At 36.7% G+C, this 18210-nt stretch overlaps 1 protein-coding gene across 1 annotated transcript in view; it reads left to right on the top strand.

Annotated features, from left to right (window-relative positions):
* Positions 1 to 18210, top strand: part of ANO2 (anoctamin 2) — a 518536-nt gene that overhangs the window by 360179 nt on the left and 140147 nt on the right. Inside the window, exon 14 of the mRNA XM_043967816.1 lies at positions 14082 to 14156. Within this exon, the coding sequence (XP_043823751.1) occupies positions 14082 to 14156 (75 nt within the window). The remainder of the gene's footprint in view (positions 1 to 14081; positions 14157 to 18210) is intronic.

Raw genomic sequence — 18210 nt, 5'->3', positions numbered from 1 at the left:
TTCTTGAATTTGGAACTTATGTTAGAGTTGGCCTCTATTCACCTTTGGGGGTAGGAGGGATGTCTTCCATAAGCTTATTTTTTATATTATTCTGCTGCTTTCACAACTCACTAGGCTGGCTTATAAGTCTTCAGGGCTTTCAAAGTCACGTGATCCAGGGAGACACTGCTCTCATGGTCTGTGATCTAGTTCTCACACAGGTAGATCAAATGATCTTTTATGACTTTAACTATTCCTTTCTGCTCTGAAGGTGCAACTTAGAGTGCGTGACAGAACTGCAAAGTGGCAACAATTCCTGCTCTCAGTTCTGGTTCAGGGATTCTATATAATCTTTTTTTTCTGACTGGGTAGTCAATCCTCAGCCCCACAGGCCACGGATAGTGCCTCCTGTGCCATACTGTACTCCTGGTCGGCCCCCATCCCAGGGTCTGTACCTCTTTTTTTTCTTTCTAAGTCATCCTGGGCTATCACTATGTCTTTTTGTTCACTTTCCTCTTCTGACTTTATTTTTAGTGTTTTTTAATTGTTGTAGAGGAGGTGTGTTGAAAGAGCTCAGCAAAATTTCCAGCTTCATTCCGCCATCTTAGTCCCTCCCCTTGATCCCCCTGTTTGCCATACTTTCTATGGTTTACATTCTGATAAAAGAAATTAGTGAAGGAAGATATTGTTATGAAAGAGTTGTTAGGCTTTTAAGGCTTTGGGAAGAGTTAGCACTTGATAGTTAGGATCTAGAAAGACTGGAGGAGAGTGAGGAATGGGTTTTAGGAATGAGATAATGAACATAGAAGAAATGAACATGGTATGTGGAGAGAACAATGGAAAATCAAATGAATGAGAAATGCCTATTTTCCAGTATATTAAATCCAGTTAAATCAATAACCCATTGAAACTGTATAAAACCTAGACAAATAGTAGAAATGGAAAAGGAGTTGGGCCTAGAACTAAATAGTAGGAAAATAGGCTAAATTGACTTTGGGAAATTGCAAACCTTTTTTTTTTTTGTTTTTTTTTTGTTTGTTTTTTTAGTGAGGCAATTGGGGTCAAGTGACTTGCCCAGGGTCACACAGCTAGTAAGTGTTAAGTGTCTGATGCCGGATTTGAACCCAGGTACTCCTGACTCCAGGGCCAGTGCTCTATCCACTGTGCCACCTAGCTGCCCTGCAAACTTTTTTAATGACTCCAAACTTTCAGAGATAAAAATCACATCTTTTTAATATCAATATTCTCTTGGTATTGCTGCTTGACTGTAAATCATAGAACATTACAGTCTCCAAAGAATTGAAATAAGGATCTCTCAGAGGGCAACAGAGAGAAATCCAGAGAGTCTGAGTAAGCTACAGCACATAATAAATAAGGAACTATGTTGACCTGGAATAAAGAATATCATCAATGACATGTATGATTAAAAAAAATGGACTGGTCATGTGGTAAAAGTGAGAGATATCCATTATACAACTAGGCACTATTCTCCTTGTGATATTATCCCCGCCCCCCAAATAAAAGCCAAGAAGGCCACCAGAATGTTAGGTGAGTCCCTGTGCAACCTGGTAGTAACCTTGTGGTAATACATGAAGAAGAATTCCCAGGATGAGCAGGCATGACTAGGTTTGCATTAAACATCTTTGGAAAGAACATGCACAAATACATTTGAAAATTTTCAGGTTCTTGTATTAATTAGTACAGTCTTTCCCCCTAGTTAGGTATTATTATAATGTTCTCCAATGCAAATAAATATTTTTGTTAGACCCTCAAACCTGTGAAAAGCTGTTTCTAGAAAGTATAAGACATATTATTGTATGGTTTTCTAACTGTGAGAACTTGTATAGGTCACTTAACTATTTTAGGCCTCAGTTTCCTACCTCTAAAATTATGGTATTGGACTAAGTGAAGCAGCATGGTGTTATGATTAGAATTGTGTAATTTAAGATTCTAAATGTGGATTCTAATGTGTTCCCCCAGTTTGGGGGAAACTGACTAAAAATCACTGATAAAACGAGTTTAGGTTTTTAAGGGTTTATTGGAAAATAGAAAGAAAAAGATTGAGAACAGAATTCTAACAGCCTGGCATTCCTATCTTTCCTCAAATCTCCTGTGAAGTCCTCTGCCGCCACCACCATCAAGTCCGGAAGCCCAAAAGGCCAACCCTCTCTGCGCAGGCTCCCTTTCCTCCTTCCTGTCTCCTCCCAGACCATAGGAGGCTCCTCCAGTTGATTGGCTGGTAGACTTGATAGACAGCACCCATGAGCAAACGTCATTTCCTGACGCCAAGGAAAAGCCACAATGCCTCTGAGGCATTTTCCTCATGGTGGAGCTCTCCACAGCAAGTCTCCAGTAGGTGGCGTCATTCCAATCATTACAGAATATTGGATTTGGAGCCAGAGGGCCTGAGTTTGAATCCTGCCTCTACCAACTTATTAGTAGTATGACAAGCAAATAATTTAACCTCTCTGGAGCCTGGTTTTCTCATTTGTAAAATGTAGGGTTTGGACTAAATGTTCTCTAAGTCCTTTTTCAGCTCTAAATCTATGATTTTCTGAGATTGTCCTGGATTGGGCTGAAGATTTCTATTTCAAAGTATTAAAAGAGGGGGAGAGGGATAAGAAGAGAGAGAAAAACAGAGTAAGAGAGAGTATGTATATGTGGTTTGGTGGAAAGAAACTAGGCTTTTAGTCTTGCTTCTGATGTGTATACCTGAGAAAATTACTTCCTTTTCTAGAAATCCCTTAATCTGTCTCTCAAGGACCCCTTTGTGTTTCAAGAAGGAATCCCTGCAGAGAGGGACCTACATGTACAAAAATATTCATAGCTGCTCTGTATTGGTGGTGCAAGGAATTGGCAGTTGAGGGGATGCCCATCAATTGGGGAATGGCTGGACAAGGTGTGGTATATGGAATGCAATGGAATACTATTGTGTTGTGTAGAAACGATGAGCAGGAGGAGTTCAGAGAAACTTGGAGGGTCTTGTGTGGGCTGATGATGAGTGAGATGAGCAGAACCAGAAGAACATTGTACACAGTATCATCAACATTGTGTGTTGATCTTCTGTGATGGACTATATTCTTCTCACCAATACAATGGTACAGAAGAGTTCCAGGGAACTCATGATAGCAGAGGATCTCCAAATCCAGGGGGAAACAAAAAGAACTGTGGAATAGAGATGCTGAATGAACCATACTATTTCTTTTGTTTTCGATGCTGTTTTTCTATTTTGAGGTTTTTCGTCATTGCTCTGATTTTTCTCTTATAACATGACTAATGCAGAAATAGGTTTACTGTTATTATGGGTATATATATATATATATATATATATATATATATATATATATATATATAAAACCTATATCAGATTACCTTCTATCTAGGGGAGGGGGGAGGGAGGAGAGGGAGGGAGAAAAATCTAAAATTGGAAAGCTTATATAAACAAAAGTTGAGAACTATCTTTACATGTAACGGGAAAAAAATACTTTATTTAAAAAAAAAAAGAAGGAATCCCTACAAATCAACTTGCATCACCATGCAACAATATCGATATGCCAGGGGTAAAAAGAGTATAAAGGTCCTTCTTTCCTCTTCAAGGCTTTTCAGGGTTTTTCTCTCTCCTACCATTTGGGAAATCCAGATGCTAGTTCAGTTCAGAGATATATTTAAGAGCCCTTGGGTTAAATATGTTGTTTCTGTATTGTTCCTGTTAGTTACTGAGGTGTAGCATATCTACACGAATAGATAAAATCACAAATCCAGGCCCAAAACAAGGAAACACAAAAAAGAGAAGTAAAATTATTACAAACTGCAGAAACTTAACAGATCTGTCTATACCTGATCCCTCATGGGATAGGGACCTGTTAGAGATTTTCAGCCATTAATTACATATTTCTTTGTTCTGTTTGCACACTGACCTTGCTGGAGGTCCTGGGGCTTTTTCCTCTTCATAGGGCATTAGAGACAGCTAATGTGTAGGTGGGCATATTGGCCCATAAGGGCTTGACTTTCTTCCTAGGGGGCTCTATTCTAAGGAGAGGTAGCCGGCACAGCCAACATATGGCTCCATCCAAGGGGGCCATGTGCCAGCCATTTGCTATATTTGAGACAGTGCTCTTTGCCAGGAGCTATTAAGTTCTGTCAACTATGACTGACTGAGCGAGATTTCCCAGGGATATATGAGGAGAGGGTTGATGTGTTTATGTGTTAGTTGTGATTGTGTTGTCCCCTTAGGTAAAGATATGGGATGAGAGCCTAGTTCACTCCTTTGGGATTTGAACGGGAATTCTCTTGTGGTTTGCAAAAGATGCATGCCCTATACACAAACTTTACAATTTTGTTCAAGAATTTTTACCATTTATTCATTGACTCACATGTTCAACAGGTATGTATTAGAACAAAAATCTATTGTGTTGTATGTGTTGTGGTGCATTTAGTATATCCCACTGTTCTAGGAGATGGTATAAAGATAATTTAGATACTTGACCTCAGGAACTGAAATAACTAACATAAAGGATAGAATGTATTAAGAAACATGCAAATGAAATGTTAGGTTTCAAAGTAGAATAACATCACTTCAAACCAGAGGCATCAGAGAAGGCTAAAAGGAGGAGGTAGCATTTAAACTGACTCCAATCAGTGGATAGGGTTTTGAAAGGTAAAATTTTAGGAGTGCAGGACATTCTAAGCCAAGGTAATGTATACAGAAGCACAAGAGTGGGATATTTTCTGGAAATGTCACATATCTAATTTGTCACATGTATATGTGCATGTCCTATCTATCTTACAATGTTGTTGTGAAGAAAGCACTTTGAAAAGCACAAAGCACTAAATCTAAATGTGTTACAATAATTATTAGTGAGAAGCAGCATAGCATCATAGAGAAAGCCGAGCTCAAAACTAGGAAAACCCAGATTCGATCTCACCTGTATTAGTTGTCACCCTGAGCAAATTTCTTACCTTCTCATTATTCTTGGCAACTCTATGACAATTAAGTTGAGAGAGAGAGTGATTGTACATTTGTACATTTGCCTTGGTAGGGTAAAATACTTTTTAAAAGCTTCCTTCATGCATGCATTTCTGGGTTATCTTCAACAATTGCTGTTGATCTGAATAACCTTCACTGCACACTTCCTGTTTCAGGATACTTCTTTCAGTCCAGTCATTCAAAATCTATCTACAGTCTGTACAAAGCTTATCCTATATCTTGTGGACTAATACAGAAGAGAAATTGCATGATGTCATGGTATGATGATGATGATAGCTGACACTTATAGTATCTGGAGTCAACACCCCAAATCATAAAGCAGGTCCCCCAGAGAAACCTATCCCAGCTTCAAGGTCTGTGAGTCTGTCACTACTAAAATCATAGCTCATGAGCCCCCACCAATGTCATTCAAAGCAAAAGAATTTAATGAAATGGCATGGTAAGTAAAGTATCAATAAAAGGCTTCTTTCAAAAACCTGAGGCACAATCTGTTACAAATTCACACATGTACACATAAACATATATGCACACATCACTCTGAAATATAATTATACATGGGGAACATGTGGAGAACCACACACATTGGGAACTCATATGGCCAACACATATGCACAGAGAGGCAAACACATAGGGAACACATGTATCCAGAACAGATGCACAGAAAGGCACACATGTTGGGAACACATGTAGCTAAAGCAAATGTTTGAAAGAGAAAATATGTAGGTAAAGTATGCCTTGAAGGGGTCCATATGTGGGCAGTAGGAATGACCATGGTCCATGCACAGTGGGACAAGTGTATGCTGCAAAACACAAATATAGAGACATCTCATGATTTGGATGCTGCAAAGCCATTAATGTCTTTTAGGGATATCATGATGCTTCTTTCATAGAGCCTGCCCCCTGCTAGTCTCATGAATCATCTCTATTGGACACTGTTCCACCAGATATATCTCTACCAGTCACTCTTCTGCTAGATTCTGTTTAGCTGAATGCTAATTGGCTGGATGCTCCTTCACTGGGCATGTGCTGATACTGCACTGCCAGGGCGTAGCTCCTATGGACAGGTGGCTCTGGAGCTTTTCAATGCTTTAAGCTTCTGACTTCAGCTGAATATGGCTAAAGGGTTATCCTCATGAGAAAAAATGGTCCACCCTACTCTTTTAGTTTACAAATCCATTTCTGCCCCCTATAATCCTTCCAAAAGAATAATTGCCCCTGTCCAGCTTGAAAACCAGTAAGAGCACTGCAGGGGAAGAACTTTCTTGACTTTTTTTTTACTTTCCTTTATGGAGTGGCCAACCTCTTTCTCTTTGCTATGGCCTTATTTAGAAGGCATTTCATCTCCAGAGAATAACTTTCTCTCTCTCTCTCTCTCTCACTCTCTCTCTCTCTCTCTCTCTCTCTCTCTCTCCCCCCCCCCATTTACCTTTTGTCTGTCTCCCTGCCAAAAAGACACCAACTCATTAGGATGAAGAATAGAATTCATATTTCCTTGGGCTTGGGCTTGGGCAGCTAGGTGGCACAGTGGATAAAGCACCAGCCCTGGATTCAGGAAGACCTGAGTTCAAATGTGGCCTCAGACACTTGACACTTACTAGCTGTGTGACCCTGGGCAAATCACTTAATCCTCATTGCCATGCCCCAAAACAAACAAACAAACAAACATAGATTTTCTTAGGCTTAATAATTTTTGTACTAATTCTTGGCTGTCAGAGTTTGGCTATCAGAACCCTCACAAAGGAAAGCTTAGGGTGAACTTTCCCTTATATTAATGAATTTGATCTCCCACTAGGTTTATATCTCTTGGTATATGCCTAATGATTACCTATATAGGGGTTATTCACTCAACTATCATCAAACAACTGTGGGATCCAGGCCTGCTAAATTATTTCAATTCCAAACCCCTCCGATTTTCTCATGAAGAAGAACGGGCAGAAGAAATGGAAGGAGAGAAGGAAGAAGATAGGGAGGGAGGCAAAGAGGGAGAAAGGGGAAAGAGGAAAGGAAGAAGGGAGGGAGAGAGGAGGGGAGATAAAGGGATGAAGTTGGTGACTTCCTTCTCATCCATGCTATGTGAGCAGTCAAGCAGTAAGATGATTTCTGGGATGGCTTGAGGGTTGGGGAGATGCCACAGAGGAGGACAAGGGAGTAGAACCCTTCTACCTGTTTAGCCACATTCTTAGGTTTTTATGAAGAAATGATTAGCTAAGCCTAAAAGAACTTTTAACTCATCACCACATCCTCCCATATGTGAAAAATTTCCAGTTTCTACAAATCACGTGAAACACATAAAAATGTCAGTGATTATACACAGGAGCATCCCAAAATGGACAAATCACATGGTTAATGCAGTTAACACAGTTAACACAGGTTTGGTGCAAACACTCACGTGCTTAACACATGACATTCACAATGGCATTGCATGCCACTAACTATTAACTTAAGCAACATATTCAATGCATCAGGTCATATAATCACATCATGTAAGTCAATTTTGCATATCAAAATATGTCTCATGAATTTGATGAAATATAATACAAATATCAATGGCATACAAAATGACATATGGTATATATATGTATATAAATACATAGTTCATACAAAAACAGATGTCATAAGCATATAATAATAGTGCATACATAAGTTGAAATACTAGAATTCATGACATGAAAGCAATTATCAGTGATAAATGCAAAACACTGGATGCTAGCATATACATAGCAACACTAAATTCACATCAATGAAATGTGATATGTAAGGATTTGTGATATACATTAACATATATTAAAATGACATTCAGTGCAAACACGATAGACACTTCATCGATGACATTCATTTGGATATGTGATTAATCAGTTCTCCCATTTTAAGTGAAGCATATTAAGTAAGCTTGGTCAGAATCACAGGGTCTGAGATTTATAAGGGCTCTCAAAACCCTTCTAATCCAACTCCTACCTGAAGGAACCTCTACTATTACATACTTGAAAAGTAGTCATCTATTTTCTTCTTGAGATTTCCAGTAAAGGAAAATTCATTACCTTCCAAAGTGGCACACTTTGCTTTGGGATAGCTCTGTTAGGAAGTTTCTTCTTGACATGAAACCTAAAAATTTAACTCCTTACATTGTGTCTACTTTTGTCCTATGGGGGAAACCAGAGGAATCCTAATTCCTTCTCCTTGATATCATGGACCTTATTAGGATGTCATAGATTTATGACCCTTCATAGTCTATTTCTTACATAAGGAAAAGTAAAGGTGAAACATGACATTAGCACTAGCTATCTGCAGTTAAAGCACCTAGAATGATCCTTCTCCCTTCCTAGTCAGATGAAAATTACTGGCTTCAACAGGAATAGATAATGCCAGACTACCTTTATTTTCTTCTTTTTTTTTTTGACAAGGTAATCAATTGATAGATCTGTGAATTTCAGCAAATGATTTGGAAGCCTCTTAATATGTTTGTACATCATGTTAAAAAATATGGGCTATGTGTCGGTATAGTTAGCCAGAGTTACAGTTAGTTGGATGACAGCGGAGTCACAAATGAGTAAATGCCAACTTGGAGGAGAGACTTGGTTGGTGTTCTCATGGTGCTGTCTTTGGCCCTGAGTTAGCCAACATTTTTATTATGACCTTAGATGATAGCATAGAAAGCAAACATGTTTCTCATGTTTGTAGGTGGCATAAAGATAAGAAAAAAGCTAACATGTTGGATGGCAGTTGACAGATAAACTGCTTTTGTCAGGTTGGACAATAGGCTGGATCAAATAAAATGAAATTGAATATTCAATTGAAATTACACTTGGACTTGAAAAGTCAACAGAATCGTGAAGGTGTAGATAGCAATTCTTACGAAAAAGATAGCCTCTTCATGAGGAAGGATTTTACTTTGCCTACTGGACTTGCAAAGATGTGCCAAAGCAAGCTAATGTGACCCCAATCTGCTTTAAAAATAGTAGTAGTATCCAGAATGAGAGAAATAATAGTTCTCCTATGCTCTACCCTAGTGAGGCTATTTGGGGAGTTCTGTATTGAGTATTAAGCATACTTTAAGAGGGACATAGCTCAGGCTGAAATATTCCTATGAAAGAATAATTGAGATGGTGAAAGATGAAAGGACTGGAAGATTGGTAGTATAGGCTTGGGATGAAAAGAAGAAAAGACTTAGAAGATATATTATAACTTTCTTCAAATATATAAGACTATAGATCTAGGCAAAGCTGGAAGGGACTTTAAAGGCCATGTAATTCAACCCATTCATTTTACAGATGAGAATACTGAGACTTCGGTCAAGTGACTTGTCCAAGGTAATACAGGTAGTAAGGTTAAGAAGTTGGATTTGTACCATGGTTCTTTGAATCCAGAACTGGTGCTCATTCTACTACAACACAAAAAGTAGTAATGCATTGGATAGTTGTTCAGTGTCCATGTGGGAGAAGGTATTCAGTAGAGTACCCCAGAAGTCTGTGCTTAACCATATGCTGTTTAACATATTTTTCAATGACTTGGAGAAAGGCATAGATTGCATGGTATTGCTGATGCATATTTATAGATGATATAAAACTTGGAGAGATAGCTAATTTATCAGATGTCAGAGTCAGTATCTAAAAAGATCTCAACAGGGTAGTTGACCCTAAATAAGATGAAATCTATTAAAGGTAATAGTAAAGTCTTATATTCATGTCCAAACAATAAACTTCCCATATACAGGTTAAAGAAGCCAAAGTTAAATGGCAAGTTGTCCCAAAATGACCTGAAGGTTTTCTAGTAGACTGCAAGCTCAAAACAACTCAGAAATTGGGGCTCCCCAATGCTACAGTAGCCCCAGGATATATTCAAGGAAGTAGATTCAAAGTATATGGAGAGGGGAGAGTCTCATACTCAGCCATCATCAGATCATACTGGTACTGTTTGTGTTCATTTGTCAGGGTCACAATTTTAGCAGGATATTGATAGCTGGGGAGTGTTTACAGGTGAGCATTCAGGATGGCAAAGGACATCTAGATCATGTTACAGGAAGCTAAGTTGAAGAAACTGGGGATATTTCTTCTAGAAAAGAGAAAACAGGAAACATGATACATGATAGCTCTCTTCAGGATTTGAATAGCTATCATAAGGAAAAGGGATTAGATGAATCAGGAACAAGTTGCAAGTGGCAAAAAAAGAAGGAAATTTAGGTTTCACATGTAAGAAAAACTTTCTAAAAATCTGAGTTGCCCAGCAGTGGAATGGGCTGTTTTAGAGGGTAATGAGTTTCTTCTCCTTGAATGTCTTCAAGGAGGAACTGGATGACTACTTTTCAGGTCATAGTGAAGATTTCTTTTATGTATAGGTTGGACCAGGAAGCCACTGGATTCTCATCCAACTCCCAAATTCTGTGATTGTGTCCTTATTTAGAATCAAGGGAATAAAGTTGACACTAAGAACTAGGAACAGTCGATAGAAGTTGGAGGAAGTCAAATTTCTCAAATTTTCTAATAATTAAAGCTATCTAAAACTAGAATAGACAACTGTGAAGGATAGTGGATGCTACCCATGGAGGTCTTAATTAGCACAAACCTACAACACTGATTGTATGGAGTGTATTGAAGAGACAATTTCTGATCTGTGTTTGTTTCTGAGTTTCTTTCCAGCCTTTACATTTTGGGGTGCTCTGACGCTGTGCTTTCAAAGCTAAGTTCTCATAGCAGACTTTGTTTTAAAAGCATCAGCTCTCTTTCAGAAATGCATAAAACATCCAAAGACTCTTTGCTCATACCTCCACCCTCCTCCATCCCAGCAGGTGTGTTAATTTACAGGGCCCTACAACCTGAATTATTTAACTCCACCTTAAATTACAGTCCCCACACCCAGAGTAATTTATGCACACAAAGGCTGCATCTGGACTAAAAAAATGCATTAGGCTCATTACTCATGGTGCTGATTTCTGGAACACTTTGTCAGAAGGCTCTGCCATCCTAATATCAATTGACATTTATATAGTGCTTTAAGTTTTACAAGAGCCCTTTTACATTCATTATCTTTTTTGATCCTTATAAGTACACTAAGAAATAGTACTCCTACAACAAGTAGTATTATCTCCATTTTATACATATGAGAACTGGAGCTTATAGAGCTAAAGTGAATTGTTCAAGGTCAAAGCTGAATTTCATTTTCTGGTCTTTTGAGTCCATATGCAGTGTCCTTTTTACCACTTCATGCTGCCTCCAACTCACATAGACCTCTGGGCTTTCATGGTCTTGGAGTTTGGCTGTGCATAAAAGAAACTCAAATGGATTTTTTTTCCCTTCTGATTTCTCAACTATACTTTCCAATTTATCCCTTCCCAAATCCCATTTCCTCCAAGAATCACTCTTAGAATTCACATGTTTTTCCTTCCTCTTATCTACATTAGACCAATAAGGTAGATGGAGCTTCCAAAACTTCCCTCCATAGGACAACTCCCTACTCCCTCATCCAACAACAACACACTACCTCTAAACACCCCATATCCAACTATATCTTATCTTTCCATTGTGCATAGTGTAACACTTCTATTTTTTAAAAGGCCCCCCTTTGAACTTTCTACTACCTGAAGGTTATCCCCCGAGTGCTAATGCCTTTCTTCTCTAAACTACTACTACATTTATGTTTTTTTTATTCTATTTACATTTATACATTTTTTCTACTCTGATAGAATGTAAAATTCTTATGAGCAAGGAATTGTTTTATTTTTATCTTTATAGCCCCAGGATCTAACACAGTGCTCAACACATATATCATCTTCCAAGGATAGTGTAAGAACAGTAATCAAGGTGTGAATGTTGTGAAACATAATGTGGCAGAGAAGTAGAGTTATATAAACTTAAAGTATAGATTACTATGTCAATTTCATTACTTTTCTTTACTGACCTTATTCTTTGTAAAGGAAAGCATGAACAGAAATATTATGAGAATGTTATGGAAGAAAAAAGTACAATTAGTAATCATAACCATTAATGAAACTGGAATAAACTCAGAAAATAGAGGCAGGTAGCAGAATGGTTTAGAAAGAGTGATACTGTTATTTTAAAGGAGGGGTTGAAGTAAAAATGTTTATACCTCAGGCAAATTTTTAAAAAGGGGTGGGGGAAAATCCTGATTTCATGTCAGGCAGCGTTAAAAACAAAAATGGTTAAAAAAGATAAACAGGGAAACTATATTATCCATAAAGGCTCCATATGTACAAAATTATTATCAATATTTATATGGACCGAATGGTGTAGTATCTAAATACTTAAAGGAAAAGTTAATTGGATTACAAGGAAAAATACATACACAAAACTATAATAGTTGGAGTCTTTAATTTCCCATTTTACATCTTAAACCTAGTAAATACTATATAAGAAAAAGTTAGGTCCTTGAATAGAATTTTAGAAAAATTGGATATGGCAGACCTCTGGTGATTACAGAATGAAAATGAAGAGTGTGTGTGTATATCTGAGACTTGTATTATACCTTTACAAAAATTGAGCATGTGTTTGGGCATTAAAAATTCATAAACCAACAGAAAAGGAGAAATATTTAACACATCATTTACTAACTACAGTGAAGTAACAAACATAATTTTTAAAAAGGTATTGGAAATATTCGAACCTAAATGGAAAAATTGAATATAATCCTAAAGAATATGTGGCTCAAAAGAAGAAATCATACAAAGAATATATAATTTCGTTAAAGAAAATAACAATGATCTGACAACATGCCAAAACTTTTAGCATGCAGCCAAAGAGGTAATTAGGGGAAACTGTATATCTCTAACCATTTTAACCAACAAAATAGACAAATATAAATAAGATAAAATTCAACCCAGAAATTTTTTTTTAATTAAATTAAATGCAATATAAAATTCTTGGAACCCAAAGAAGATATATATTTGAGTGTGTGTGTGTGTGTGTGTGTGTGTGTGTGTATAAATATAGGGATAAATGTAATTTTCTGTAATATGATGTAAAACCAAGACCTAGAACTCCATTATCTGTAATTGAAAAATGCTAAAGACTTTTCCAATAAAATTTGGATAAAGCAATGATATCTATTATCATTTTTATTTGATATGGTTCTAGAAATTTTAGCTATAGAAATAAAACAAGTAATAGAATTATAGAAATAAGCAGATGGGTATAAGAAACAAAAATATTGCTATTAAGTTGACATTTTACTTGGAAAACCCTAGAGGTTCAACTAAACTTAATTTAAACAATTGATAACCAATAAAGTAGCAAGTTATAAAATAAGTTCACAAAGATCATTATGTTTTTATATATCACAAAAAAGAGATAGTAAAAGAAATTCCATTCAAAATAACTAGAGAATATACAAATATCTGGGAGCATACTTACCAAGACATAAAATAATTATATAACTACAAAATACTCCTTACTAAAATAAGTGATCTTAAATAATTGAAGAAGTAATTACTAATTTCATTGGTAAGTATCAATATAATAAAACAACCTGAATTAATTTGTAGATTAAGTGCCATATCAGTTATATTACCAAAGGGTTATACCCTTTAATTCAGTGATGTTACTAGTAGATATTTATCCAGTGGAGGTCAAAGACAAAAAAAGCCATGTGTACAAAAATATTCAGTGACACTTTTCATTTCAGCAAATATTGGGAAACAAAATAGGTGTCTAACGTTTGGGGAATAGTGGAACAAATTATGGTATATAAATATAATGGAATATTATCTTAAGTGTGATGAAATAAATAGATTAAGAGAAATGTGAAGATTTGTATGAACTTTTGCATAGTGAAGTGAGCAGAACCAACAGAACAGTTTATGCAATGACTACAATAATAAAAAGGGAAATAACTTTCTTCTAAAAGAATTCAGAAATCTGATCGATGTAATGACCAAACATGACTTCACAATATAGAGATGAAGCATCCTTACAACTCTTGATAGAGAGGTGATGGGCTAGATGTACAAGTTTGTTAAGTTCATAATAAAAAAATTAAACCTAAGAAATTAGTAAAATAACAATTATATGCAAGATAATTTTTAAATTCAAAATTGTTAACATGTGGGTGAACAGGTCACACAGATTTGTTTGCTGATGTTTGTCTTAATTTTTATATCTCCTTGTAGGACGATGATGACAAGTTGACTTGGAAAGACCGGTTCCCTGGGTACTTGATGAATTTTGCTTCAATCATGTTCATGGTAATGTCTTTGAATTTTTGCATTCTCAAGAAGACAAAATTTAATCTAATCCAATTCAGTTAAAAATATACTTTTATTATTTACCTACTATCTGCAAAATATTATATTAAACACTCTGGAGACTTAGAGGTACTTTCTCTATTAGTACAGATCATAGTCCATCCTTTTCATCCTTCTTTATCTTTGTTTTCTTCTCATAAATCTTCTATAGAGGCTCTACCTAATGTGCTAGAATTCCTTAATTATTTTTACATTACATAGGTACCACTGAAGTACGTAGGTTGCCCATCTGTTATTTCTCCTTACTGCTAAATGACTGCCCCTTCCATTCATTTTCCCCATCATATATAGTCTTGAATGCTACTTTGTTACCTTTTGCCACAGTAGGTTATCACTGGAATATGTTGCAGCATGCATTTCTGCAGTTTCTTTTAGGTCACTGATTTGAGTCTTCAGAGATTATGGTTTGCAATGATATAGCATCACCAGGAGAAACTGGTATTTAAAACAACAACTATATTTTCATGTTAGGAAGCATCTTGGGGTCATAATCACCCAATGCAATAACTAGGTTTTATGCCATGAGGATTTTTTAACCAGATTGCTAAAGGCCTTTTTGAAATAAAATTGCATGATTCTCTGAGGCATGAAATGATTCAGACAAGAAATTCAGGCAAGGTATGCCAAATAAATATTAGAAAATAAACACATTAGGAGAATTGAAGAAAGCTTCTTAAGGAATGTACCCTTTTTTATTTTCAAGAAGGATTTTAATAAGGCATATGATGAAGAAGTCCATTTTCTGTATGTGATTGACCTGGGGAAAAGGCATAGAAATGGGAATGGTAAACTTTGTTAGGGAACTGCTAACAAAGGTTAACCTGAAGAAGTTTCTGGGGAGGAGGGGAGAGAATAAAAGAAGGCAGGGTTTCTCATTCAAAGAATGGATTCTGGCATTAAGAAAATTTTGCTACCTTACATCAGCTGTGACTTAGAATTTTCATCTTGTCATCATTATCAACATTATTATCCATTCATCTATTTACCAGCAAACATTAAACATATAGTATAGCTACTAGGTGCTAGATAAGATAAAGAGTTCAGAGTGGACATGACTTCCCCACCTCATGCAACTTGAGAACAAAAACAATGTCATATACTTTGTTGTTACCCTTATGGAATTCAGCTCAGTACTAAGCATATATACTACATTAAATGAATCTAATTAAAAGGAATTGAGTTGGTACAAATTTATAGAGTAGACTCTGGTTAAGATGCTTGATTTTAAAATTTGCTTACTAGGAATCTCCTTAAAGGAAGTCAGACTGGTGGGAATAGAAGGAAATTGGAAGGTTTGCAATACATGTTCACAACTGTTACATATACTAAGAAACTTAGCTAAAAGAAATTTTTTTAAAGTTGAAGAAAATATAATGATAAAAAATAAAGGCAAATGGCAAAAGAAAATGTGTAACTCAGAAAGCTACACTATTGAGTGACTAGGTTCTATTTTAGTTCAATAGTTTCAGTTTCTACTAGGTCTAGGACTACCCCCATTCCCTGGAGCATCATTGGGGTTAGGAGCATGGGGCAAGAAGGTAGTATAGAAGAAAGGTGGCAAAGTTCATTGTCAACTTGTGTGTGTGTGTGTGTGTGGTTGTATTTTAAATGATCATTTTGAACCTAACTTTGTTTTCTTCTCTTCAATTTTCCCTACTAAAGTTCAGGCTTTAGCTAAATGCTCATCTAACCAGCAGGTGGTGCTGATTGTCCCATAGTCACTATTGGGGGCATACACCACTGGGGCAATATTGAATGCCAAATTTTTAATATTTATCTGAATTACAAATTTCTATTTCTTTATTCTCCTCTCTCTATGGGTGCCACTTGTTGGTCTAGGGTGTGTGTGTGTGTGTGTGTGTGTGTGCGTGCGTGCATAAACATTAAATAAGTTTATGCTTGGCTTAATGGAATTGGTTTTCCCCCAAAGTGGTGTCAATATGGTAGTACTGTACATAGCATGTTTATTTTTAATGGACTCGATAGGTAAACAAATAGGACTTAATAACTAAAGAGCACAATTCACAATATAAGGCATAAACATTATCCAATGTGGCTGTAATCTTTCTACTTTCCAAGACCCGGAAGTCTCTTTCTTCTTCTATACCTTTCTTCTCCCATACCTAAAGCCTCAGTCATATTAGAGGAGGGAAAGAGAGGCAGGATGTGACATAGCAGAGTAATAGCAGAACTTGGAGCTCAGATTTAAAGTGTGCAAAGGGGGGCACATGTGCAGGGAATGAAAAGTACAATGGTAACAATGATTCTTTCCCACAATGCCAGCTCATTCCACTAATGTGCTTTATGATATGCTGTTACCATAAGAGGTCACAGGTCGCAGGTCTTCTCTAGGAATCAGATAAATCACCAAACTTTCTGAGTTCAATTCAGCATCAGATTCTGTTTTCTACCTCTCAAGTTATGAGCTAAGATGTTTGGTACAGAATTTTTACATTTTGCTTGATGATCAGCCCTATGGGAAGTTTGGGTTGAGCATACCAAGGGAACTGTGGTTACAGTTCTTTGCTTACTTATTGGAGGACTCAGATGGATGTCTTAGATAGTCCTGATTCAGGGCAAGAGTACAAGTTGACAGAGAAGTACGGGACTTATAGGTATAGTAGTGATGTGTTGTTGTATTGTTATTCTGCACTGATGAACAAGGATGTCATTCCTTCTTATGTGCCTTTCCCCAGATTTGCATGAGTAGAGCCCAGTGCACCTTTGGGCCTAATTTTTTTTCTTTTAGGTGCTTCCTTGGTCCCTCCTTTTTCTAAGGTGTGGTTTTCCTTTCAAACAGAGCCATTGCAATTAATAGGAAAGAATATAGTTAGACCTCTCCTCCAATATCAGTCTAGTTCAGCCCACTCTTGACTCATTCTTTCATCACCTAGAGGGGTCTATATAAATTTCCTCTCTCTGTGCTGCTAATGAGTTCCTGGTGAAAAAAAAAAAGTTCCACCATTTTAATTCTCTCTTGAGGGATCCAGGATTGCCTCCCTCCTCTGCATTAGAAATACAATACAGAATCATATATAATCCCTTTTGTCACAATTGCCAAATTAAGAGACAAAGTAGAAAATTTTAGGAAATAAAGCCTTACCATCTTGGCTTCTACAGTCCTGTGGGGGGTCTGACTATGAACCAACCACCGTCATAAGCTTCATGCATAGTCCACTCTCAGAGAACCAGTCTTGGAATCTATCACTGCTGATATCACGGTGCTGCCTCTGGATATCCCTTTTTGCTGTGCTCCTCTACTTCTCTACAATCTCTCAAGATGAGAGAGGCTAGCTTGTTAGTCAAAGTCCAGCCAGTCAGTTATATGGTCAAGACAAACTCTTCAGCAGGAATCAGAAATGGCATATACTGCCCTCTAAACCACCAGGCATCTACTTCCAAGTGTCTTGATCTCCTGGGCAAGAACAGAAATGTGCAATAAATAAAATAAATAGAATGATTTTGGACTAAGTCACCAAGAATGACTGCATCAAGATTCACTTAAAGGAGATGGCATTTTACCTGAGCCTTGAAAGGAGGAAGGAGGTCAAAGAGTCAGAGATGGATTATGGATGGCTTTTTCCCCTAATGAAATTTGAGGGAAGATTATCTTCTAAGAAAGAGGTAGAGAGAATAATGTAGGAAGATAAAGAAAAAAAAAGCTCTGAAAAAACCATTGTGGGGAATGGAATAGTCAATAAACTTCTGTTTCTTCCTCCAGTAGGGTTCCACTGGGGCACTTGAGCGGAAGCAGAGAAGGTAGATGTTGAGTTTACTCCAGGAGTTTGGTATTTGGAACAAAAGGAGAATTATTGAGGTTCATTTGTAGTTCTTTTGAATAGATTTTATTTTTCTATTTCTTCTTGCTGGGCTTTGTTGGAATTGTTCAAAAAGGTTGATGATTTAGGAGGGTATATTTTATATGCTTCTAATTTGCTGAAGTTATCAATTGTTTCAATTAATTTTAATTTTGTCTCTATAGTTCTTTAAGATA

Source organism: Dromiciops gliroides, chromosome 5 (assembly GCF_019393635.1).
Source record: "Dromiciops gliroides isolate mDroGli1 chromosome 5, mDroGli1.pri, whole genome shotgun sequence".
In the NCBI taxonomy this organism is placed as follows: domain Eukaryota; kingdom Metazoa; phylum Chordata; class Mammalia; order Microbiotheria; family Microbiotheriidae; genus Dromiciops; species Dromiciops gliroides.
This window is presented reverse-complemented; position numbering and strand designations above follow the sequence as displayed.